The 26,733-nt window shown below is 37.3% G+C and overlaps 1 protein-coding gene across 1 annotated transcript; it reads right to left on the bottom strand.

Moving 5' to 3' along the window:
• Window positions 1-10,952: 10,952 nt before the first annotated feature.
• LOC143285394 (zinc finger TRAF-type-containing protein 1-B-like) lies at window positions 10,953-25,114 on the bottom strand. The gene is made up of 4 exons (XM_076592639.1): window positions 24,914-25,114; window positions 22,578-22,816; window positions 19,771-19,982; window positions 10,953-19,376 (listed from the first exon to the last, which is right to left on the bottom strand). The coding sequence occupies exons 1-4, from the start codon at window positions 25,112-25,114 to the stop codon at window positions 18,979-18,981; spliced, it is 1,050 nt and encodes a 349-aa protein (XP_076448754.1). The 3' UTR covers window positions 10,953-18,978.
• Between the last annotated feature and the right edge of the window lie 1,619 nt (window positions 25,115-26,733).

The raw sequence follows: 26,733 nt of genomic DNA, 5'->3' as shown, positions 1-26,733 counted from the left end.
TTGTCATGAAAGTTAAATATATGCATGTTGCATAATTTGTGTGACCATAGTTTACAGTGGTGTGACAGTTAGGAACGTAAATGGTATTTAGTTGAACTGCCCTTTGTATGCCATCATGGTAAATCAAGTTCAGGTTAAAAACAAACGGGGAAAAACACGCACACAAAAGACACATGGCATTCTCTGTCATGTGAGAAATGTTGCAAGAGGAGCCTGATGGGGAGTGAGGGACAATGGTAATTTCCATGGTCTTTCTCCATTCTGCATCTGCATTTTTTCCTGTATTTTTTTGTTTTCAGAGGTGATTGTGTGTCATGTTTATTCAGGTGTTTGATGCTTGACTGAATTAACTGCTGTTGACTGGACTGTTGTTTCCCTCTCTCCTCTTCTTCCTCCCTGCATCTTCCGGTGGTTTCAATTTCAGATAGCATGAAAGTTACTTCTTTGTATTTTATGCCTTGTGTATGGTTCCCTCTCTTGACTTCCCCCTTTTACTTCCACAGGTATGATGTTGTTGGATGATGATGATTCCATATTATTACCATATATTTCTTGCCAGGGGTTTTTGAAGACGGGCTTGGGTTGCATTTGTTATTTTAGCAGTGCTGACTTCGATTCATGTCAAGAATTTTTCTTAGGTTATTGCATTAACGCTGACTTTGGAAAATTTTTAACACAAATAAGTGGTCTTAACAGCACTAAGTTTTCTTACCATTATATTTTCCAAGGGTTACGGACTGAGTGCAGACTTGAGAAAATTCTTGTCACTGAGCAAACTTAGCATCACTAAAATCGCTGATGCAAGTAAGCCCTGTACTGTATAGAAGCATTTTCTTGAGATTTGTAAGGCTTAATCAAACATTGTGGTCACAGTTACATTGACATGTGCAAGATTGTTTTTCTGTGCAGTGCCTTGTAAAAAATGTTATGTTTTTCCGCTTGTCTGCTGATTTTTTTTAAAATTTTTTTATTGACATTCTAGCAAAATTTAGGCTTGAGAATAATTTTTATTTTTTTTAGTAAATTGGATGGGCATTAAGGTGATCGAGCTCAATGAAGGAAGCAGTATGATATTGTTCCTGTTCAGTGAAGTAGTGCGTGTTGCATGGTCTTCTGTTGGTTTGAAGTTTGATGAGGTATGTAACTGTTTTCTGCGTCATATGCTTGTTGTATATTCCATTGTTTAATTTTCAGTGTAAAACTATTATTTGCATGTTTTTGTTTGTTTTGTTTTTTATTTTTAAGGTACAACCGTTTCCTGTGTCAAGAGCTGTTGGTTGTACATGTATATATATATATACATTAAAAAAAAAAAATCTTTTTATGTGTATCTTTTTCCTGCATGTTCTCTTTTTAATGTATGAAATTTCTCCTGTGTACTCATTAAAACTTTAAAAAAAATCTTTTTCTTTCTTCATTTCATTCTCAATCAACACAGTCACTCCACATCTGGTTTATGAACAGAGTTGTCTTCTCCATGTCTTGCTGGTAGCTGCCATAGAGCTTGGTTCTCAGTGGAGTTTTTAACCGGCCTGTTATTTTGTATTAGAGAAATATATTTATCAATATATATATATATAATTATTTATAACCATTTTTGGTGTTTGGAGCTTTTGCTTGTGTGTATAAATCAGTTTCAGATTTTTCTTCCGAGCAGTGGAAGTAATTCATGAAAAAAATTATTTAAAAAGAGCAAGTGTTGAAGTTTGAAAGTTCATGGCCAGTTTCTGATCCAAATTTCCATTTTGTCTCAGCATGTTTAATGTATATAAAGTTTTCCAGCATTTCCCTTTCTCTTGTGTGTATATTTGATCTTTTTAGCTTCGTTGCTTCTCTCTCACTGCCCAGGACACTTAACTCATTCAGCCCTTCGGAGTTTACAGCTTTGGCTGGTTTCCATACCACAGTGATGCAGAAAAAAAAACCCACAGAAAATATGCTGTTTTTCCTCCAGATGTGTGGACACACCTAGACATACTGTACAAGTTAATAAATAGTAAAGAGTGGTAACTCTCTCCATTCACAAGGTACACATCTTTAAGTCCGTGCTGCTAACGCTACTGACTCAGCTAGCACACAGGTAAATAAAAGGTACATTGGAACAAACACAAGACACTTCCTCAAAAAAAAAAAAAAAAGGAGGCGCCAGGCATGTCCTTATACCGATCATTTGACATGTGCACACAGCAGTAAAGACCAGAAATGTGCAAACACAAGTTAGCTTTTATTCAAGACTGGCATAGCGTCTTTAATCCTGAACAAGCCACACAGAACGCATGGACAATACAGAACAAACACATGGTTGCCTCGGTGGTTTTTCAACTGGAAATTAACAAATAATGAGGACAGGAGATGAAATGATTAACAAATATTAAAGAGTGGTAACTCTCACCATTCACAAGGTACACAACTTCAAGTCAGTGCTGCTAATGCTACCGATTCAGCTAGCACACAGGTAAATAAAAGGTACATTGGAACAAACCCAGACATTTCCTCAAAAAAGGAAGTGCCGGGCATGTCCTTATACCGATCATTTGACATGTGCACACAGCAGTAAAGACAAGAAATGTGCAAACACAAATTAGCTTTTATTCAAGACTGGCATAGCGTCTTTAATCCTGAACAAGCCACACAGAACGCATGGACAATACAGAACAAACACTGTACAAGTTAGTTTTCTTTCTTTGCAGTTTATGCATATGTAGTAAGGTGGAAAACATTTTAATGCGACAAATTTTGATGCCAAAGCAATGCTTAGGTGCAGAGCCCGATGAGTTGAATAGTACTGGAAATTCCCCAGCCTTAACAATGAAAAAAAAGTTATTCTCCTTGTCTGTCTCTCATTACTAGGCTTTGTGCTCACTGTTGTATTGCTCATAGTTTTCATTTCATGCTTTTTGTTTTTGGTGAAAGTTTGGATACTTATCTGGTACATCACATCTCTGAAGATGGATTTAAAAGGTGCAATAGTTCTTTTTTATTTTGTTGTTTTTATTTATTTACATTTATGCAAAGTCTAAGTCTGCTGCCTTGTGGATAATGATGATGTTATCTGTCAGTCAGTCTGTCAAAACATATGCTGTGAAACGTGGTCTTTTACTGTTGTGTGAACTTTAAACTCTCTTGGCAGTCCATCTTACAGGCTATTTTTGAGATACGTCTAACATTGCACACAAGGGGTGTTAGTGACAGTTACATCCAGGTATCACCAGTGGGGATTGTGGGTCTATTTCAGTTTTCAGTTGTAAACAGTATCCCCATCTTCTGGAAATTATGTGCTGGAATTTTCCATTTATTTAATTTTTTTTTTTAATCACTCTTTCCTCTGTTCTATCACCTTTTGCTTCTGGCTTCACCTATTTTTTTCTGTCGTGTCTCTGCCTTTATTTTCTGCATTGCAGGTCTTTTCGCTTTTGATTATACATTTTATTTTTTCTAGAAAGTCTTGAATATTGTGAGTCTTTCTGGACTTGAAAATTTTTGTTGTTGTTTTTTTGTTGTTTTTTTTTACTATATTATTTTTTTGTGACTGGGACAAGTTAGTTGCATGCTGGGTTTTTTTTTTCAGTTTTATTTTGTATGCTTGTTCTTTGTGTAATTTTGTGTAATATGGATAATTATGTTTGTGTACTGGTTACTCTTTAAACAATCCAGTGATGAAAAATCCATGTTAGAGGCATGTTGAAGTTTTATGTGCACTAATCAGACTGACTGTGCAGTGTACTTGTGCATGATTTTCTATCCAGATTTTTTTCTTTTCATATTCTACAGGATTAATTTGGATGGCGTTTTGAGGCCTGGTATGGCTCTGTGCGGTGAGCTGGCAACAATTAAAATGAAAATAAAATATATACATCCGGCATTTAATATTTTCCTTGATCAGTTAAAAAAAAAACAATTAAAAAAACAAAACGGGCTGATCTTGATCTTTATATGCTTTGCATTGTTGTCACAAATCATGTTTCAATAAAGTAGAGAAATATAATTGTTTTTAGCATGTTCTTCTTTCTTCTTCTTTTGTCATTGTTTTCTTTTTTCGAATTCCGAATGATCAGAGTAGAATTTATTGTGTGATGTTTCACTGGTATGTTGTGATATTTCAAAACGTTAGAAACAAAACACAGAAAATCCAAATTTCTCTTCAAGTCCAAGGGTATGTTTAATCTCTCAAATTTCTCAAGTTTCAAGGTCTGACCCACACAACCATATTTTGTATGTGCATGTTGACACTGCTGTTGCAGATAAATTCATTCATTCTACTGAATTTTGTGGCTTTGCAAACTTACTTGATATCCATTTTTTGGGTTTTTTTAGTTTGTTTCCTTGCCTGATTTTCTTCCTTCAGGGTTATCTGACAGTTCTGTGCTTGTAGTTGAATGGGATATAAAATTAACAGAATATGTACTAAGAGCAGATTGGAGAAAGTTGAGCAGATCAGAAGATGGTGATGGGATTAAAGAGCAAGAGAAATGCATTAGGCTTAGCATGTTTGTTTTTTTTCTTTTGTACCCGTTATTATGCACACATCTTTATAAACTTTTCCAACAATTGCTGGTGCCATATCTTGGTGGTGGCTTTTGTTTCCTGGCATGAGTTTTGTGTGACATTTGTGTATTAATTATTATTAAATTCCTTTCTAAATTTTGTGAATGTCTCTCCTCACCCCACCCCCCTCCCCCGTCCCCCCTCCCTCTACGATGCACCTCCTCCCACCTACCCAAAAAAGGTGAATGCACTAACTTTTTAAAAAAATACTAAAGGTACCGTGGCCTTTTTCGGCCATAGGGGCAGTGAATTCATTATCACTGTGTTGAGGGCTTGGCATAGGAAGGTGGGGCCCAAAGCTCTCCTTCTGCTGCTTTTTTTATCTTTCCTGACCGGAGTTAGGTGCCCGTTCACAAGTGGGTGTAGTGGGGGGAAAATCGGAGTAAAATGCCTTTCCCCAAGGACACAACATCATGCCGAAACAGGGAAGACAAAAGATTTTTCTTCTTCCTTTTTGACAAATGAAGAATTGAACAACATTTACCATTTCAACTCCTCTCTTTCATGCACGCACACACACACACACACACTCGCTCTCTCTCCCTCAAAATGTATTGTGTGGATACACTGACAACATACATTCAGGTTCACACAGACATCAATACATTCACAATCGCATCATAACAGAAGCCAGCACTGAATCTGAGTAAGCGTTTATTGTTGAAAGGGACACTACAATCTCAAGAAAGCAATACAATGGCCAAAAGAATTGAATGTAATGTCAGTACTTGGTACACGGTCTTTGCTATGGAACTAGCAAAGAAACAATTTAATGGATATTAATTACATCCACAATAAGACTACAAGTACAGAAACACATGCCAACCAAATGGAACAAAATTACAATTGAAAAAAAAACAACAACATATACTGTCACTGTTTAAAACAAATTTTAAAGGAAAAAGTGCAGTGTTGAAACTAACCACTGGGCCTCACAGTGGTGGATTGTTATTTTTTGGAATAATTCACACTAAATTCAAATCCTTCGCTCTTTCCCCCCAACCCACATCACTCCCCAACCCCTACACCTTTTTTCCCTCTAACCTCTCAATTTGTGGACGAAGAAGTACATGCCTACAATCATCATCCTCGGATCATTGTCAAAAGTACTATCATTATAAGTGAAAATTTACCAGCACTAACAGTGATCAAATTTTTATTTGTTAAATATCAATAAGAAAGAAAAGTAGCATGTAAGAAAAAAGAAAAGGAAAAAAGATTGGAAATGTGTTATGTGGTGAAGGTTGGGCACAAGATAAAAAAAAACAACAACAACAAAAAACCACACAACTAAACAAATGGTTTCCTTTATTTATAAAAGAAGAAAAATAACAAACTTTGGCCTACCCACGCAGAAAACGTTTCCCTGCTTAAACTGTTTCACTGTGAAGATCATCCAGCCAAAATCTCTAATAACATGTCCTATAAGTTCAAGTGCTCTTTTAAACAATACTAAAATTTGACATTGTTGTATACACTGATACTGTTGTGGTCCAACTGACAGCCTATCGAGACTGTCCAGCAACAAAACCCTGTCACATCTAGAGGGGTGGGGGGAATCTATTAGTTAATTTTTTTTTTTTTTAAACAGACTGGTTTTGCTGCACACAGCAGATGGCAATCTAGCAACAGGAAGGTGTCTCTGGATAATCAAATATTCAAATGTGTTAACCCCTCAGCTCTACCTTTCTCTCTTTCATTCCAAATGAAACATGGTTCAAGAAGTGGATAAATTATCAACAGAATAGGAAAAAAATAAGCTGAACAAAAAAAAACCCTATCAAGTTAAACTGGTGATTGTGGCAATTAGGGCAAGGGAGGAAAAAAGAGCAAGCAGAATTGTGAACAGGAAGTGAAAGCAACATTTTTTTTTTTTTAAAGATAAAAGAGTTTCTCACTGCAAGATGCTGGGGAAAAGAACACACAGCAAATTCAAGCGAGAGGGATACCTAAAAAAAAAAGAAGAAAAAAAAAGGGCAGAACTGAAAATGTTTGCACAGATAACATATTTCAACATACTTCCAACAGAATGATGAATTGTTATTCTGTGAGCGAGAGACCTAAGTTTTATCATTCTGATATTCACCACATTAAGGAAAAAAAGAATATATATTGTTTAATTTGTAACCTGCCTAGAGTACTGAATGGTATTACTTTTGAAGCTGACTTTGTGTGTGTATATATGTGTGTAATCAAGGCTGCTGACAAACTCTCCTGAAGTTGATGTAAGGCTGCATCTATAACCTATGCAAATCCAGATTTTTTTTTGTTTTTTTTTTAAATGTCTAAACAGTTATGTTCAAAATCTTTTCAGCATCCATCTTTGCCCAAGTGGAGAGAATGCAGAGCATTTTTCTCTTTTAGGGATATCGCATCCTCGTTTGACATTTCCAGCAAGTACCACTGGTAGCACTGCTGGTACTTGATGTTCTGCAAGAGACACGGATCTCTTGTAGAAAGAGAACAGAGGATCTCTAATGACTCAACTCTGATCAACTGTCCAGCATATGAGCAAGGGACAGTTTTCTATGAGGAGGGCACGGAGCATGAAAATTTATTCAATGTTAACCAGACCAATTTTCATGGCGAGCAATCTGACAAAGCCTAAATAAGTGTTATGCAGAGAAAACAGCACAGGAATGCGTGTGGTGTGCTAATAGGTTAAAATTCAATCGGTACACAACAGGTGAAGAACATCAAAATCCTCATACCGGAGGAACTCCACAAAGACCAAGGTCTAAAGCAATAAAGCTCTGAGACGCAAAACATCATGACACGCGGCACAAAATAACTGACAGAGACCCAAAGTCTGATATCCCAAAACAGGTACTTATCCTAAATCACATCTATTTATTTGAACTGTAACCTTCCTGAAATTGGACAGTAACTCCAGCCACAACTCTCCACTCTACAACCTCCTAAAAACACAGTTGTGAAAATCAACAAACGATGATGGGGTACCATCACAAAGAACATAGAAAGGAAGAATCTGTAAGCAAGACAAAAAGCACATATCCACTGATACATCAAAGAAAAAATTAAAACTTGAACGCTTTGTTCAAATATTTCAGCAGCTTCAGCAGAGTATCCCCATTTTCTCATTCATCAACTTTTTAATTTTTGGATTTCTTTATAATTCAAAGAGCTGATAATCAGCTGTCTGAATAACTTACCGTCAGTCAGCAAATGATCAAAACAAACAACAGCAGAAACATAATAGGCAATAGATAAACATGACAGCTTTTTTAACTTCTTTTTAACAGACCTGACTTTTTTCATTCCCCTAAATTACAAAATGTTACTTGTGGAATAAACAAGTAAATATACTGATGTCCCCTAACCTATCTTAAAAAAAAAAGAAAAAGAAAAAAAACAACTCCAGTAAAACATAATAACAACAAATACTCCCAAGACAAATATTGTAACACCTACATCTTAAAATTATTCCTGAACCTGAAGACACCAGCAACAGACAGACGAACAACAACTCACATATCAAAAAACAAGAAACAGAATATCAACTGTTAAATGAAAATTGTAATCTGTGAATAAAACAATAAACAAAAATATAATCAAACACAAAGGTTAACAGGCAGGGGGGGGGAGTAAAGAAAAACAAAGCAAAACAATACATATTACATAACAAATAAACAGCAATTACAAAAACAAATCATAGAAAACAAAACTAAAAACAAAAAGAACCAATGACAAAACCCACCGAAACAAGCACACATAAGTGACAAAACAGCGTTCATCTTCTCCATTCATAGCTGTAACCACTCATCCCTTCAGTTCACAACCTCTGACAAATCACCCGCCCCCTTTCTTTTTCTTTTTTAACTGCCTTTTTCATGCATCGCCTTTTCTTCTTTTCTTTTTGTTTGGGGCACACACACCCTTTATGCCCCCCATACAATGCCACAGACTTGACAAAACGGAGGAGGGGAGACATCTAGCAGGCCTGTCGAGGTGGACTCCCTTCAGACTCCAGCCGACAGAGACCAAAGACGCCAGCCCCTCCCTCTGATACTTTTGTCATTTGTGTGTGTGACTGGGGGGGTGGGAGGCAAGGCAAGTCGATGCTGTAGGAGTGGCTAAAAAGTGTGTCCCACCAACACTGTTCCCAAGGAAAGCAGAGGAACTGAAACTGCAAACTTTTTTTTTTTTTTTTTTTTTTTTTTTTTTAAAGTATGTGCACACATACACACATTCATCACCAACATTTTACAGTCCCAGAATAATATGCGTTAAAAAAAACAAAAACAAAGAAGAAATATATGAAAATAAAATACAAATATATCAAGAATAAATTTTTTAAAAGTATATACTGAAATTTAAACAAGTCACAGACAACAAAAACCATACATTTCAAATAACAGAAACATTAAATAACACACACACACAAACACATAAACATAATAACAAAAAACAAACAAACAGCCACTGAAAACTTTTTTTCCCTAAAGATGACAAAAAGGAAGGACAAAAAGAGCACAGATGTAAACAAGCACAAAAGACAAACCTTCAGCAAATCAGAAAGTTCAACAAACAATGACTGCTTAAAAAACAAAAAAAAATCAACCACAAACAATGACAATTAAAAAAACAACAACTGAATCCAAACAACCTAAACTGAAACAAGTAAAAAAAAAAACACCAAAACCCCCCCAAAAAACAACAAAAACCCTGCCCACCACGCTTCCAAATCAAATCTCTTCTGAAGAACTACACACGAGCATTAGCCATTTTAATAACCTTCCTTTGAAAGACAAGACCAGTTGACAGAAACAACAAACAGAAACAAACATGGCTGACTGACAGCAAGTAAGTCCAACAGCTCTGTGTTTTAACAAAGGATGCCACGATCTCCACTCCTCACAGACATATCTTTGCACAGCATTTCAAGGGCACGAGTCTCTCTTCAGTCTTGCTCATGTTGGTTTTGCGTGCCACACAAGTGCAGCAAACTGAATTGACTTGATTTCACTCCCATTCAGTCTGGCTTGGCAAACTAGCTGAACTATGCACAGAACCCATATTTGCTAGTGACCTCCAAAGAACCATGTAATGTTTATGCTGATCTGTGCAACATGACAGACAGGCTAGAGTCTTCGTTCCATTTTTCAAATCTTGGTGCACGTTATGTCCCACATTTTGTCTCTCTACTGCTCAATATGCACAATCCACATTAAATTGTACCTCAAGATGCACGCTTTACATGGGAAATTGTCTCATCCATCTAGAGTAGAAAGCAGTCATGTGTTTTGAAAGACAAAAAACACAAACTGCATAGTAAATAGTATCTATGTACCAGGTACTTGATGGAATACTGGAATCAAGCTTGAGTGCAGTACTCTCTTGATTCCTTTTGTGACGGAGCTCAGGAAGCAACACATTCCACAAGTTGTTGTTGACTGTGTGAAGTTGCATGGCATCTTAAAGACAATGTACATTAATAGCAAAAACCTCTTATTTACAACATTTTCCCATGCTGCTGAAGCAACTGTAATTGTTGCTAACTACAAATCAAGAAAAGCAACAACAAAAAACAAACAAAAAAAACCACACTATCGTACGCATTTTTCTTGAGGTAGATATATGGTGCATGAAGAATGCACAGTCCTGATTTCCATACAAAAAGTAAGCGCTACGAAACGTTCTTCAGAAACTATAACTATGCTGATTTGCAGAAGAAGGAAAACAAGGCATGTGGGGAAAAAAGGAAAGAAAAAGTATTACTATTGCATGTATCCACCCAACAGGACAGGAAAGGCGGGGCGGGTGCATAGTAATGAAAGTTACATTCGTATTAGAAAGAAATCTGATGTTCCTAGTGATTTGCCCATGAAGGGAGCAGAATTGTGTGTAGTAATGGCGAATGAAGTGGAACGAGGGGCAGTAATGGCCAGCTGCCAATGATGTAGGACTAAGAGGTAAAAATGGCCAGTTGTCAATGAAGTAGAACCAGGAGTAATAATGACCAACAGGCTTGAGGAAAGCGTGGCTGACAGCTGATGTCTGGGTTTCCTTTAATCCCGAAGGCTTAGGAGGTGGAACTGAGAAGCACAAGAAAACCGAGGAGAAAGCTGGGTGGAGAATTGGGACAGAAACACTGAAAAGCCAAACAGATGCTGCTTCTTTCTTTCTTTTTTTTTTCTTTTCTTTACCCATGAAGGGAAAGAAATGTCTACCTAGGAAATCCAGATGTATCTAAACTTCTTAGAGAATTTTATTTGTGCCAGATGCCATCTGTTATGTGAGCTTTCTTTTTTCATTGAATACACCCTTTCAAGGTCTGTTTTCTTGTTTTTCTGATGTACTTTTCTCAAAACTTTTCAAATGAATTTTCTACCATCCCCTTCCCCTACCCCTTACACTTCCTCAATCTGCCCCCCACCCCCACCCCTAACCAAAAATAATGACCAAATCAAAACAAATGAATAAAAAATTACAAGTCAATAAATAGTAATCAGTCAGATGAAAGAAAAAAAAGAAAGAGAAGATCAGAAATTTTCTTTTTTTTTCTTTTTAAATCAATATTAAAAATAAAAATAAAGAAAAACAGAAAAGAAAAATAAAGCTATATGAACACTTTGCCGTCTCCGTAAGTTCTCCAAGCACTCTTTGATCCCAGAAAATAGGAGCACAGCTGCCTAAAAAAAAGCAAGGGGGTAAAAACGAGCATGCACGTAAAAGCAGCCACACGTACATGTACGTGAGTAAACATGGAAACTGCAGCTCACAAACGCATAAGACGATGAGGAAGAAGAAATACGCTCTTCTCAGGTTGATCACTGTCAGCCTGAAAACAACCATGTCCACCCCTGCTAAAGTTCATGCCATGAGGACAAATTCTCTCTGACCAATCACTGTAGTGGACAATCTGGCCAGTGGCTAGAGCTGTTTGGCACTTTACCATTTTGGGGATATACCAGACAGGGCCATCTCCAAGAACTGCTAAAGATTATCTGCCACATTGTGAATGTCCTACCACAGACGCAAATACACGTCTATGAACAGTGACACATCCGTCTGATTTCAGTAACACTACCTTACAACAACAAAAGTTTAATATATAACAAAGAAATAAAATAACGAAGTACAACTAATAATAATGATAACAAAGAATGCCAAAGAGAGATAACAAAGAGACAAATGTGTTTCTGTGGGAATGTTCACTAAATGAGTTCAGTTAAATCAGGATTAACTTTATCATGCTGGTGAACTTTCTCTAACAATGACCAGAAAAAAAAGGGAAGGAAATATAACTGAACAGAAGCATTTTTCCTACATCCAATGACCTATTCCGTTAGCACACAAACAGTTTCGTCACACTTCAATCTATTACGGGATAAATGTGACTACACAATCAAGATATATAATTCATGTCTAATTATCTCCAACTATCAACCTGATCATATGGATATTCGTGCACAACTAAACAGTTTGATACACACATTATTAGTGACATTCCCCTAGTACAAGTGGGAACCCAATAGCATCTTCAAGGTTATCAGTTTTAAAATGCATTTAATCAAGATAAAATTTATGGTTTACTTGTTTTACATGATTCTCTTATTGAAGATGTATGCCAAGACAGTCTTGCACCGCAAGGTCCTTAAAAAAAAAAAGAAGAAAAAAAAAAGAGAAAGAGCCTCTCCAGAAATGAGTGTGTATTCCAAAGGAGACTAGGAAAAAATATGTTCATAGATACACAAAGTACATAACGAAGGATAATTAGCATGCAAAAAAGAAAAACAAAACAAAACAAACAGGGTGTGAGGAGACTGGGGGAAAGGTCAACAAAGAAAGAATGGATGGGACAAATGATTTGCTTGTGTGATACTTGCTTCAAATAAATATAATCATCTTGAATGTTGCAACAGTTATTGATCTGTGGCATTACTGTGACAGTACAGTAAACAGAATTGATTTATGTTGAAACGAAAAAGAAAAAAAAAACCCAACACAACCGAACAGATATATATAACAAACAATAAATCTACACAGATGGACGACAACAAGTATACATACATATATACAAGTACAGGGTGCTGCGATACTGCCACTAACTTTTCACAGTCACTTATACCTTCCTCAGGCCACAGTTAAGCCAAGGCATACGTAAAACTGGTTTGTGGGCAGAAACAGGAACACAAAACTGAGATTAAAAAAAAAAGTTAAAAAAAAAAGAGAAAAGATTAATCAATCCTTCAAATCTAAACCACGGAAAGGTGGCTTCTATACCACATTAAACTACATTTCTGTCAAAGAAGACCACCACCAAACCAACAGTCCATTTGCCATATACAGACTGATTATTGTTTTTGATCTCCCTTTCTCAACAATGGAAATGAAACAAAAGATTAAAAATTTTTTTTTTAAAGGTGTGATATCTGTATGCTTGTGTGTGAGAGCACATGTTTCCACTTCAGCTGTTCTTTTAATTTGGCACTGATATCAATGGTAACTACCAACCTGAACAGGCAAATTTTCAATCTATTTTCAAAAACCACAGCCTCAAATTTCTAGTCAACGTAGATTCGGGTTTTATGTGCAATAAAAGATACATACTAAAAACTCAGTTCAGTTGGTTCCTTGGAAGAAAAAAACAAAACAGTGGGAGGGGGCGTGCTGCAAATACAGTCAGGAGAAAGTACATTTGTTCTGAGTATTTTCCTTTCTCTCTCTCTCTCTATTTAAATTATTTTTTTTTTTTTTTAATTCCAAATTGATGTATTTTTCATGTTACCATTTTTGTTACCATTTTTATAAATATCATGGTTAAGATTTTCCTGACACCAACAAGCATTCTGGATCGATTTTTAAGATGTCACTTTAATGATTTTTTAGTTTGAAATTCTGTTGATGAAATAATCTACGACTTTACGCATCATTTGCATATCTAGTCATAGACCATCTTCTATCAATGTGTACAAGTATGTCCACTTAGTGCTGTGAAATGATGCAAAAACAAAACAACAAAAAACCCCAAAAAACAACAAAATGGCACATCAATTCAGAAGCCCGCAATAAACAAAAAGGTCAAGCAACAAAATGCGGTCGAATATCTCCACGATCTGCTATGCCGCTCACTGGACGACAACAGACACTGCTGAAATCATTTAAAATTATTCTGGTCATGTGGGTTTTTTTTTTTTATATCACTGTAATATGATCTTTATCATCACAAATATATGTGTTTAGGGAGCGTTCAGTTTCAATGAATCTGCAATCAAATAACTCACTATCTGTGGAAAGAACATTCTGGAATCTTAAATTTGTGTGTGTGTGTGTGTGTGTGTACGTGTATGTGTGTGTGTATGCGTATGTGAGTGTACTTCATTGTTGCTGCTTTTTTTTTTTTTTTAAACCATTCCCAAACTGATAAGTGCAAAGTTTTGTTTATTTTTCTTTTGTACTGAGTATAGTTCAAGCAATGTTACAAAATACAGATTCAAGTAAAATAAAAAAATAAAAAATTCTAAAGTACAATAATGTAACTTCTGTACAGAAACACATCAAAAAGTATCTGACAATGAAACCTGATTAAATCAAAACCATGGCATGAGCAAGCATTGGTGGTGCAAACACACAGCAATGACTAACGTCAAGACAGTTTCACACACTGTGCTATATAATAATTATACAGAAAGCACTTTTTTTTTTTAAGAGATAAGCTGCCTCCACCACCACACTACATCTCTCAAAACTGTACAACTTCAAACATACAACTAAGTGCCTATGACTTTTTTTTCTTTTTTTTTTGGTTGGCGAGTGCTATATTTATTTCTTCTTCTTTTTTTTCTTTTTGTACACAATAATGACAGGACTGTGTTGCAAAGAACCCGTAAAACACAACCAGATCATGCATGGTCCTACAGCAAGGATAAGCAGGATCATGGCCAGAGGAGGGAGGAGGAGGAGGAGAAGGAAGACGACAACTGTACAAGACATGACACACGCTTATGGCTTAACTCAATATGCAAAACATGAGACAGAGTACTACTGCTGATCTTTTTCTTTGCTCCCCCCTCCCCTCCTCATTTTACGCATGGTTCGAACTTAACGGAAAAATTATTCCTGGCAAGATTTCACTTTGCCAACATGATAGGCAAGATGTATCATCAATTAGTAAGTAATAAAATGATGGGGAAAGATGCTGAATCTTAATTAATAGCACCTAAAAAAATATATATCTAAATTAATATGCATGACAGGGCGATTAAAAAAAAAAGAAAAAAAAAAAGTGGAAAATATGAAAAGACCAACCAAAGTGTTATGCCGTGTTTCAACACAAGCACATCATCATCACATGCCAACAACCATCATCTGTGAACAAAGGCAACTTTTCTCTGTGCCTACTTCCTGTTGTAAATGTAAAGCTGACATCACCTGTGAATCTGTTCTTTGCACATCATGTGGAGAATCTTTTTTTTTTTTCCAGATCACTAGATTTTATGTTCTAAGCTTTATTTGTTAACCTTTCGTGTGTGTGTATTTTCCAGAACATAGCAATAATCCCTTTGTTTTGACCCAGGGCCAAGTTGATGTTGTGTCACCATAAGAAAGTGGAAAGATCTCATGTTTCTTTTTTCTTTTTTTTTCCTTTTTTTTTTTTTTGCAGTCATATATCCAAATTTTCTTCTCAGCCCATTATCTTTCTTCAATGCTGATATCTCTTGTTGTTGTTTTTAAGAATTTTCTTCCCCTCAATTAAAAATCCATGCAATGTACTCTGACTCCGCCTCTCTCTTTGGAGAGAGATAATTACTGAGCTCCTCGATTGTTGTCTTTTTTCTCAGTAGGCTTTATAGATCCCACGGTGTAAGGAACACATTTCCAATTAAGATTATCATAGATACTTACAACATCAAATCTTGAAGATGAAAGAACAAAACATGTTACAGATATCAATGAAACAACATATTACAAAGAAAGGGAAGAAGTACACATACAACAAAGAAAAAAACAGACAAACAAGACGTGGGAACACACATGTGAATAAAGAAAAGGCACAAAAGATGTCAAGAGGACACATATGTATACAAAAGGCTGAAGAGCATATCGACTATGGTCAGTGGTGACTCATCACCGATTCCAACAAGTGTCAGAGAATGATTGTGAATATGTGTCAACAGGTGTGTTTATCACCTGAATTTGTGACAACAGGTGTGCTTACCGGTAAACATGTTTGTCACAGACAAAAAAAAAAAAAAAAGAAAAAAAAAGGAGGGCACCCAAAATTGACAAACATATATTGCCATCTGCAGCCTCATCTCTCAGATCTACTTTTCAGTGTGTTCAAATAGTCTTTTTCATGAATGTTGTTCTTGTTCTTGTTGCTTTTCCATGGATCACTCTGAATAATCTGGACAAGGAGTCAATTAATCATCGTACTAAAAGTCTTGAACAATGTGTCCAGAAAGAATTCCAGTGATTCTCCGAGTTATTTCACCTGGATTTTAAACATCACCATACCAGTGCTGACTTCAAATGTCAAGCTGGTCAAGTGAGTTATGCAAGCATTTTCTTTCCCCCAACTATGTTTTACAGTCATGATTTCCAAACTCACTAACATCCCATGTGTACTAATTTCCATGTCCCTTATCCAGATTTTTTTTTTTCTATTTTGTACACATCTTTTGAAATGTTTAAAAAAAAAAATTATACACAAACAGCTGGAATAAAAGCTATGCCAGATGTATTAAATTAAAATCTGGCTTCTGAATTAAAACTTGGCTTCCTATAAAATAACGCGGCATCTGGACTGCGTTAGTTCATCTCTCCATGGTGTGACTAAAGTCATAAATCCATACTGTAAGCAACATAAATAACAATGAAAATGGTTACAGTGGATCTGGTATGTGTTGTAATTACTGCTGAAAATGAAGAAGGGAATATGCAATAAATCTCGGGGTATTCAAACACAGTAGATATAGAAATGGAAAATTAGCATGTAGACAGAACAAAATATCTGGACATTATGACCATTGCCCAAAACTGTAGTGAGAGTCTCCAAGATTAAAACATTTTTTTTAACAGAATTTACAAGGAGTTTGTACTTTGAAAATTAGTGATTACTGATTGAAAACACATAGATCCAATTACATCAAGCTTAAGCAACTTTTGCATAATAATTATTTTGTGAACTGTGGTTATTTCCTGTAAAAAAAACAATGTCCAATATGTGTGTTTGTAAATGCATTTGTAGATGCCTTTAATTCATTTTATTCCTTCAAACAAGCAGCATGTCTGCAAAATTTTCATGTGAATTCATGCACATACACATGCAGTATAATGTATGCATGTGTGTCTGTGTGCTTTTGAATACAAGCAAATTCATGTATGCATCTCAGTTCTCTCACATTATCAATATTGGATGGACAAGTGTGAATCTTTGCCGTTTGGGCACACTAATGTATCGTGTTCATGTGATCATTCCTGCGCACCCACGTGAAGTCATTGTATTTCTATGTGCAAACACAATGCTCCACCTTTTTACAATTACATAGCAGCTATATACATAAATGAGCAGACTGTTCGCGACCAAACCAAGATGAGTAATTCTCATTATCTGCAAAAAAACCCAAACAAACATGAAAAATGAAAAAACAAAAGAAATGAAAAAAAGTCACCAGTTACATGGAATAGATTCATGAAAACAAGGAATATATATCTGAACACATACACACTGAAAAACAAGAGTTATGCCCCCCTGTGACATACCACAAAAACGCAAGTCTGAACCATCTGTTTCAATGCAAACCAGGTTTCAATAAAGCGTTTCATTATGTACATGGTACCAGCAAAGCATGAGGAGCAACACCAGACAAGAGTTTTGCAGATTCCAAGTGTAGCTAAAAGGAAGGAAGGAAGAGACCCAGGAGGCACCTTGTAGAATCTATTAAGACTACGCACACTCAAAACTAGGCTCCAACGCCTGTATACAACTGAAGGAAACCAAAGCGTTGGAATGGGCCAAGAGATAATTTCAGTCAGTACAGGCAGGTATAACTGTTTCAATTTTCTTGGTTGCACTCTGCCACACTTTGGATTAAAAAAAAAAAAAAGAATATATTCATATCAACTTTTTATTTCCCAATGCTGATACATCCATATGCGTCTGTTTAAAAAATAAATTTTTGTCTGAAGAAAAACATAAAAAGGGAGTTAAAAAAAGGGCTAAAAATAAAATATTGAACAGTCACAAATTTGACACTTCTGTTTATTTCCAATATGTACACTGCAGACACACACACATTACGTAGAAGAAATGATGTATTAAGGTCTACATCATCTTCCCTGTCTTCTCTTATTGCTAAGGCTTACATAAAGTATTTTGAACAGAAAAAGATTATGACTATCTAATACATTTTTTCCCTTTCATAATCATATATATATATATATATGTATATATATCAATGACTATTTTGTATTTAATCAAGTAAAAAGTAAAAAATGTATATACATCTCACCTTCATAGTAACAGCATTATCTTCAAATGCCTTTTTCTCTTTTAAATAGGATATTTGCCCTCTGTGGTTTTTCCTTTCCCCCCTCATCTCACAAGTTCCGATTCAAATAAATTTTAAAACATATGATAATGTATACAACTGTGGATACATCCCACATCTTCCCCTATAATACAAAACAATGTTAGAAAAATATCAAACTAAAAAACCTTCTGAAACACTTCTGTCTGAAAAAGATTATGATCAAAGGTGTTCCAGCACGCGATTACATAAACAATTTAAAATCCTTTCGCACTTTCAGTCTGGTCACAATCTGGAAAATAGACACAGTTACAATGACACGATTTTTACAATGATGATGGAAAAATGACTCGGTGTTCAGGAAATGACTCGAAACATTTTCTTTTTTTTTGTAAGTGGGTCACGCTTGATTAATTGCATGAGCCACACTTCATCAAATCACATGCTCTGCACATTAGGAATTCATCAATATTTTGGAGTTTGAAAAGGGATGGGACAATCTTAAAAGGTTTAGAACTCACAAGCAGGTAAGAAAAGTCAATTAGCATGGTCTGATGATCTGAATCTTTTTTTTTTTTTTTCCCTATTATGTTCTTTTTCTTCTAAAAAAGCAATGTAAAAACACAAGGCATTTCTGTATGGAACAAAGCAACTGAAGTAGTCTATGCACCGTTTACTAAAAACAATCATAAAATCTTTCCTCGTCAATGAGTAAGTCATCACATACGGAATTACAGAAAAAGAAAAAAAGAAAAATTTAGAGAGCAATTAGACACTGGAGAGGTAAGGGGTAAAGGGACAGGGGGGAAGTTGGGGGGTGGGAGGGATGGTGGGCAGGGAGGAAGCAAAAAAAAAAAAAAAAAAAAAAAAAAAAAAAAAAAAAAAATCAGCGTCTTCCTTCTGTTTAATCAACCATTGGCGATCCCAATCAGCGGGTCTAACTGGTGACATGGAAGAGGATCACTCTCAGGTTGATGGTCTTCATGGCCAGAATCTTGTTGCACTCGGTGGAGTCGATGAGTGGCAGCTCCTTGAACCCTGAGTCGGGCTCCTTGCCGCTGAACTCGTGCTCGTAGATGATGGGATTGATGCGCATCTCCCCGTACGGGCCCTTCAGGATGAGGAAGTGCAGGCGGATGGGGTTGGCCGGTGCGTTGCTCTTCAGGCTCAGCTGGTACTGCATGGACCGGCGGATCGAGTGGGAGGGGTTCTTGCTCTCGCCTGAGTTGAGCGTCGCCCGAACGGACCATTGGTAGCCGAAGGTGGTGAAACGGGAGGACTCGTAGAACAGCTGAGTGATGAAGTCGTCTGTGCGGTACGGCTTTAGTTGGAGATCTGTGATGGGGAGGGAGGAGAAATTGATTGATATGTTGTTTTTTATATATATTTTGAGACTGCAGTTTTTAAGACATTACAGTGGGTTAATAATTGTCTGGCAAAATCTGCTGAGTTTTAACTAAGTGGGTTGTGAACAGCTGCGGATGTGAATTGGCATTATTGTGAAATTCATATTGATGATTTGATCAGTTTTTTGTTTGCTAGTTTTATTCTGTGACTTTTCCTTTCTTATTTGACAGGAGGGATGTATTCTGCACATTTTGACAACTATATGCATGCTCTGATTTGAACATCCATTGTTACAGTAAGCAATGACTTACTTCAGAAATTAATTACAGCTTTGGCCCGTAAATTAGATAAATCAGACCCTGTCTGATGATGAATCACCTACCATTGAACGTGATTTTCTCAAAGGAGAGGAGCGAGAAGATTGTCTTGTATAGTTTCTGTTCCTCCGCTTGCCTCATGTCTAAGGCTTCCAGGGCATCCATAATTTCAACGCCATTTTTGCTGGGAAGTATGCAGGAGGACTCGTGCTCTGCCAGAGCCTGGTGAGGGCCTTTCCATCGACAGCCAATGCGAGCATATCGACAAGCCATCGGTCTGCAAAACAGCCGGCAGTTTCTGCTTAAAAAGCCATCTACCTGTGCTTTCTCTGTCGTTTCTTTTCTGGGTTGTTCCTTTTGTGTTTGGATGTGGGTGGATGCAGATGCTGGTGTTGTCTTTTTTTTTTCTTTTTTTTTTGCGGTGGTACCATACTTACAAGACCCCAAGTCAGGTGCTGTCGGTAGGGTACAATCCACGCTGCTTAACAACTTTATTTGCTTTTACATGGGGGGGCATCTGCAAAAGAAGCTGATTAATACTGTGACACAGGTGAAGTGAAAGCAAAGCATGGGTCAGTGGTTTGATTTGTTTAAATGGCAATACCAATCCGTTCTCACTGTGTAGAAGTTCAAAATATTACTTGGAATAAGTTAACTTTCAAAACAAAGCATTCTTCTTAAAGTCTTATGCATCATTCTTAACTCTGCCTCTAAAATAAACATTTCATACACAGGATTATTCAATAAAACTCAATACCGTAAAGATATATTCAATTATAAACAACAGCATCGTAATGTTGATTTTAGTGACCATATACCATATTTTCGTCATTTCCAATTTTCTAAATAATAAACCATTTTTTTTCTTTATCGGTGAGGACTATAATTGTGTTTGTTTTGTTTTGTTTTTGTTTTTGTTCGCAGCCTAGACTCTGGTGGAAGCTTAAATATACCGCTACAAGGAAAAAAACAGAACCATTTTGAACCTGCATGTCATCTTCACAAACTTCACTGCAAGTGCAAGACATCAAAACATTCAGTCTGCATCATGAAAATACATTTTTACAACACATATTTGTTCACACCTGGGTACCCCATAATGCATCAAAAAATCAATAATGACTCATGTGCAGCTTGCGTTTGCAAAAGATGAAACATACAGATAGAAAATAAGTTCCATATCAGTGAGCCCCAAAATGCTCTTTTTGTACAAATTCTCAAATCACAGTTGATTTCATCAACATTTCATTATCCTGTTTTAAAAATAATAATATCCAGAGTCTTGTTCATGATAGCATTATGCTTTTACCCTATGCTGACTGGTGCTGTTTAATTTTTTCTCCCTTCATAATGACATGACAAAACAAAGTTATCTTTTGAAAGTCTGCAGACAAGGCAGTTTAGCAATGACCAAGCTCTGAATGATAGATCTATACAGGGGAGCCACCCCATCCTTACTTAAAAAGGATCTGATACCTTTTATTTCACAAAGAAAGAAAGAAAAAATACTTAAATTTATAAAATCAGCAATTCACTGATATTACTTCAAAAAGATTCCATAAATAAAGGGATTTTTTTTTTTTTTTCAAGATTGTGGCTCACCTGTATAGTTCACAGCTTTATGACGCCTTTAAATGGGAATATATCTGGTCTGAGTTATTCAAAGCAAACAGCAGATTAACAGCCAGAAACATCTGAGAGAAGGAACTGATCATAAACTTGAGTAATACTTAAAAACAAATTTTAAAAAAGGACAATCAGTAACTTAAGACACCACAAAGTATTGAACAATCACAGACATAAGACACCACAGAAAAGACATCTGACATTGACACACATATATAAGTGCACAAATAAACAATGTACAAAGGACAAGAAACACAATCCAAACATGACTTTACAACTGACAAAAAGAGCAAAAGTTTAAAGCACAGACAGACAGGACGTTTATCTGCATGTATGCTTGCTTGCTTGATCAAGTTCTATTCTTCTTTTTTCTTTTCTTTTTCTTTTCTTTGAGCTGTCAATGCAAAGAACAAAATGCAACGAAATGCAGAGCATCAAAGACAGAAGATACTTGCCCACTTACACAACTATTCTTTGAGTGTCGCTTCTTAGTTATCGCTGGTCTGTAGAATTTCTTCTCCTGCCACCTTAGGATTTCACCATCGCTGGATCAGCCGCTTTGCCTGTCAACAAGACCAGTGGCTCTCCTGTCCGATGACAGAGAGAAAACATAAAGAAAGTGCAATATTGTTACGGGAAGGTTAAAAGAAGTGGGTGGGGGGTGTGGAAAAACAGTTAATCGGAGAGAAAAGGTCTCGTTGACAAGGGGCGACGTGGAGTGCGCGAGAAAGGACAGTCCTGTCCTGCCCTGTCCAGTCCTGGCAGCCGTCTTTTCCTTTCCCGCCTCTTCTCTCTTCCGGTACCTGTGTGTGTTTATTGCCTGGCAGAGCGAGCGCCCTGTGGGGTGGCCATGCTGTCACAGAGAAGCCAACAAGATGCAGGCACCCACATGACACCACTGGGGCATTGCCCTACCACCTTACCTACCACATGAACTAAAAAAAACCAATGCCCAATGGGAATGCGGGCACGTGCATGAATGCTGAACTCCCCTGTGAGCAGCAAGCCTCCACCACTTCGTTTTGTCCCACTCCGTTGCAGCAGGAACTGGTTAGCTTTTTGTGGAGGCCGTGTGGAGATGACCACACACACACACACGCCACTGGCCAATGCACATTTTTTTTCACAACACCTGAAAAAGATCAGGTGGGTTACTGAGGGGAAAAAATGCAACAACGTGACAGACAGCGTTGACCGGTGAAAAAGACCCCTGGAGTGGGGTGTACCAAGTCAGCGCTGCTCTTACCTCTCTGGGCACAAGTGCCTCTGGTGATTGCTCATCTGGTGGCGTGGCAGGCGAAGACTGCACAGGTGACAGTCGACAGGCATCTCAGTGGCGGCTTTCTCCACTGCCAAGTTGCGTACACAGTTGTTCTTGTTGATTTCACAGCGGCAGTTGGGGCAAGTGGCCGTTTCATCTCGGATGCGAGCATCAGCCAGCAAGTGGTTGAAGCAGGATGCACACATGAGATGTCCATTGGTGCACTGAAACAAACGCATCTATCAAAGAAAAAATGTCATTATATATATATAATAAACATACATATTTCATGACGAGTATTGGTAAATGATTCGATGTATGAAGCTATTTGATTCATGAAACTCAATCTCAGAATGATTTCTTGGTATATATCACAAAGATAAGTGGATCAAACCAGACAATTACATCAATGTGAAAGTGTTCAATGAAGAAGTGTGCAATTATTGTTCTGCTTTTACTTCAAAGTTTTCTATGGAATAATAACAAAAATGACAATGTCTACCCAGACTCAAAATCCCAATTTAGAAGAAGGCAAAAGAAAAAGTCTGACCAGAAGAACTGCCTATGTATACCATATTACTGAGTGGTCATGACAATACAACCTGCTGATACATTCACACTGGACGAACACATGACTGTGAGACACTGACAGGTCACAACCATAAAGCAGTGAAAAGATCATGTAACACAGAATACAGACAATACCAAAAATGTACTGTATGAAAAATCAATATTCATGTTAGTTCTTTTGGCAAAGCAATAGCACACGACTCTTGTTTTCTGATGATCACATGATTCTCTATATGACTATGAGAAAAAAGAACACTGAAAACTTTTTTTTTTTAATCTCTATTTTACTTTTACCAGCCTACAATCTTTTGTCTCAAACTGTTACATTACCAACTCCATTCTTTTATTTCATGTCAGGGATATATATCCTTATGTTTAATCATTTTAATGTGTGACCCTCTATCTTGTTGTTGGAAGATCAAGGGCATTTCTATACAGACTGATTTGCATGTGATTGCTCTTACTCCATCATGTACATCACGTACATGAGAGCTGCCTCTCCTTTTGAAACCAAATTGGACAGTTTGGACAGACACAACAGCCAAGTGGCTTGAATACTGGACTTCAGCCTCTGGGTCTGTGTAAAACTGTAATCCTTGGTGTGAATCTCAACATGGCCAATCCAATGGGGTGATGGTGGTGACTTTTTTTTAACCCCTCAGCACTGACAGATGAGACTGGAGAGGAAATTTTTATATATGCTGGAGATCAGAATACCTGTAGGTGGTTGTACATGAAATTACTGTGCTCATGCAGAACATCAAATATGCCATGTTATTGTTAACATCCCACAACCCATGTCTGATATAGCAACCGAAACAGGTTCAAACACGGGATAAAAACAATACACATTATTATGATTGTAAAGTTACACAAACATGGAATCCAGCACCTTCATAACACAACCTTTAAAAAAAAACATGTATACATATATGTATCTAAACAACTAAAACTTAAGTCTGTTGTTCTAGAGTATGGCTCCAAACACCTCTACATTAATAAAGTAGTCCTGAGAGAACAAGTCATGATGGCTTTTATTAGTTAAGTAAAGCAGAGTGGGGGTAGAGTGGAGGTGCATTGAATTCACATTGTCTGGAGGCTACTTTTATTAGTACAAGCGGAATATTATAGATCCCCATGGTGTCTGGACCTTTGAAGCCCCCAACCAGTAAAGTGACACTTATGCAGCAGAGCTCCATACAGGTCTTGCTCTTGCTTTGTATGTGAATGCATGCCACTCCTTTGTCTGCTGACTTCACTCCCCACCTCCGCCACCACCACCCTTGTGACCTCAGCTGTAACTGCTGTTGCCATTCCGTGATGCATTGAGTGATTGGTGCTTCCAAAGCACTTAAACACGAAGGCACTGCCAAGGGTATTCGTGATGAATTATTTATTCAGCTTTCATTAGATGATTAGCCCTCTCGTTGGTTTGTTAATGGTCTTTGTACATGAATGCACACACACACATACTGTCAGAGCTAGGTTGGGAAAATGGAAGACCCCCTTAAAAAGACCTGCGAAGCCCGTTCACGTTTCAGACTGTTTAACGTTTTGCTTTCTTTTTTCCTTGATCGTGCACTGGAATCATCTTATTTTGCATGAGAAACACAATCCTCAATAATAGTGAACACTGTTTTAAAACGACTGCAAGCCAAAGTACATACAACCGCGTGGACACATGACAAAAAAACACTGTAATCTGCGGAACCCAAGCAAAGGTCAAACTGGACTGCGAACCGCCATCATACCTGATAGCACGTCTGTGGGAGATCTAAACACACTGCACAGCAGAGAATCCCGTTCAGGCGATCTTCCAGTCTGTTTGCGTAGTCGCAGGATAGATCGGACAACTTCGCCTTTTTCTGACACGGCTCATAGCTGCCCAAATTTTCTTTGTCAGCACAGGATACTCGTAGAACTTGCGAGGACTCCCCTTCTGTTTCTGCCATCTTGTTTGTTTGTAAATTTCTGTTTGACGTAGCACACCGTCAGGACCACTGCTGACATCACCATCGACCAATCGTATTTTTGTTGTGACGAACTCGGCTGTTATCGGCGAGACCGAAGACAAATTCGGTTTCCCAATTCACTGTCCGGAGATTACCGAAATCGCCGAGAGGGGCGTTTCCGAAGTGGCTGAGAATTGTTCAGCTGACAAAATCGCTGCAAGTGATGCAACAGTTGTACCTCAATTTGGCTAGCATTGATGACAATCGCCGTTCATATTGTTTATTAGAATTGACTTACTTAATCATTGCTTAACTTGCTACTCTGTACTTTTTAGTCAGCCAGTAAAAATCGAAAAATTCCCGAAGCAGACCAATGAATACTTGACCTAATTTCTGATTGACCTCAGGCAGAGCTTCGGAAGGTCGCTGAAACACACAAATGGCTTCGAAATATGAACGGAATGTGTTCGCATATTTAGCTAAGCATTTGGGTGCTGTCGACAAAAAGGAACTGGCGCATTAATAAAATTTAAAGAATCCTTATCATTATCTATTATCAAGAAGCATACGAATTTAGCCAGTTGTATTTGCTTTCTTTTGGAGAAGACATAAGTGAGAATTAATGCCGTTGATGAGAACATGATAATTATTGACATGCATGTGTGCTGACCGATTTTTTCCACAGCTTAAACTGGGTCAGACGTATCTGTTCTCTTCCTTTTGGGACCATCTTTAGTTGTGACCTTCCCCGGTGGAAGATAACATCAATTCGCTACTTAAAAAAATAAAATAAAATAAAAACTTAAAAAGCCAACAAGTAAACTGTGCCTTTGTTCCATTTCGACACCATAGTGAAAGCACACACACACACACACACACACACACACACACACACTGTCCCATTTGTTTCAACTCACTGCATGATTTTGATGCGTCAGTAAATGTACATGAAGCTAATTGTTTATTGTGGCTTTTTGCGTTAGACGATCACCTTAATTTTCATGACCCGATGAGGGATGTGGGTGGATGGAGTGATCGGTGTCGGTCAGTGTCAGGGGTAACGTTGTGATAAGCAAGAGTATACATTGCAGATAATCTCTCTCTCTCTCTCTCTCTCTCTCTCTCTCTCTATATATATATATATATATATATATATATTCTTTTTGCTCTGACATGATACTTAAGGGGGGGGGGGGGGTTAAAACAGGAAAGGGGATGATATAGATGTTGTTTAGAGAGAGGTATGTTGTATCGGTCCATAGACACTAATATCTCGGAATTCTGGTGTCTATGATCAGTTGAAATCATGATTAGAAAATATATGGTGCTTTGTTTTATGTTTCTTTTGTTTACATATAGGCTATAGCTTTCTTTCGTTTCAGTTTTAGTCCTTCTTCAAGTTTGGGCGAAGTCTGGGTGTTGAAAAGTGTTTTGGCCTTCTTGCTAATCACATAACCTCCGTTGATAAACTGAAGAATTTGTGTTTGTCTTTTTGTCTCTCTCTCTCACAGAGGTGGGGGAGGGAGGGAGATAGGTTTTTCAGCTCAAGGAAGATCACCCATAGGCCTAGAATATGTCTGTTCCACCAACGCACGCAATGGTCACGTGGAGGAACAGTG

The sequence above is a fragment of the Babylonia areolata genome, chromosome 9, assembly GCF_041734735.1.
Source record: "Babylonia areolata isolate BAREFJ2019XMU chromosome 9, ASM4173473v1, whole genome shotgun sequence".
NCBI classification, from domain to species: Eukaryota; Metazoa; Mollusca; class Gastropoda; order Neogastropoda; family Buccinidae; genus Babylonia; species Babylonia areolata.
Note: the sequence above shows the minus strand (reverse complement) of the source record. Positions and strands in the feature narration are given on the sequence as shown.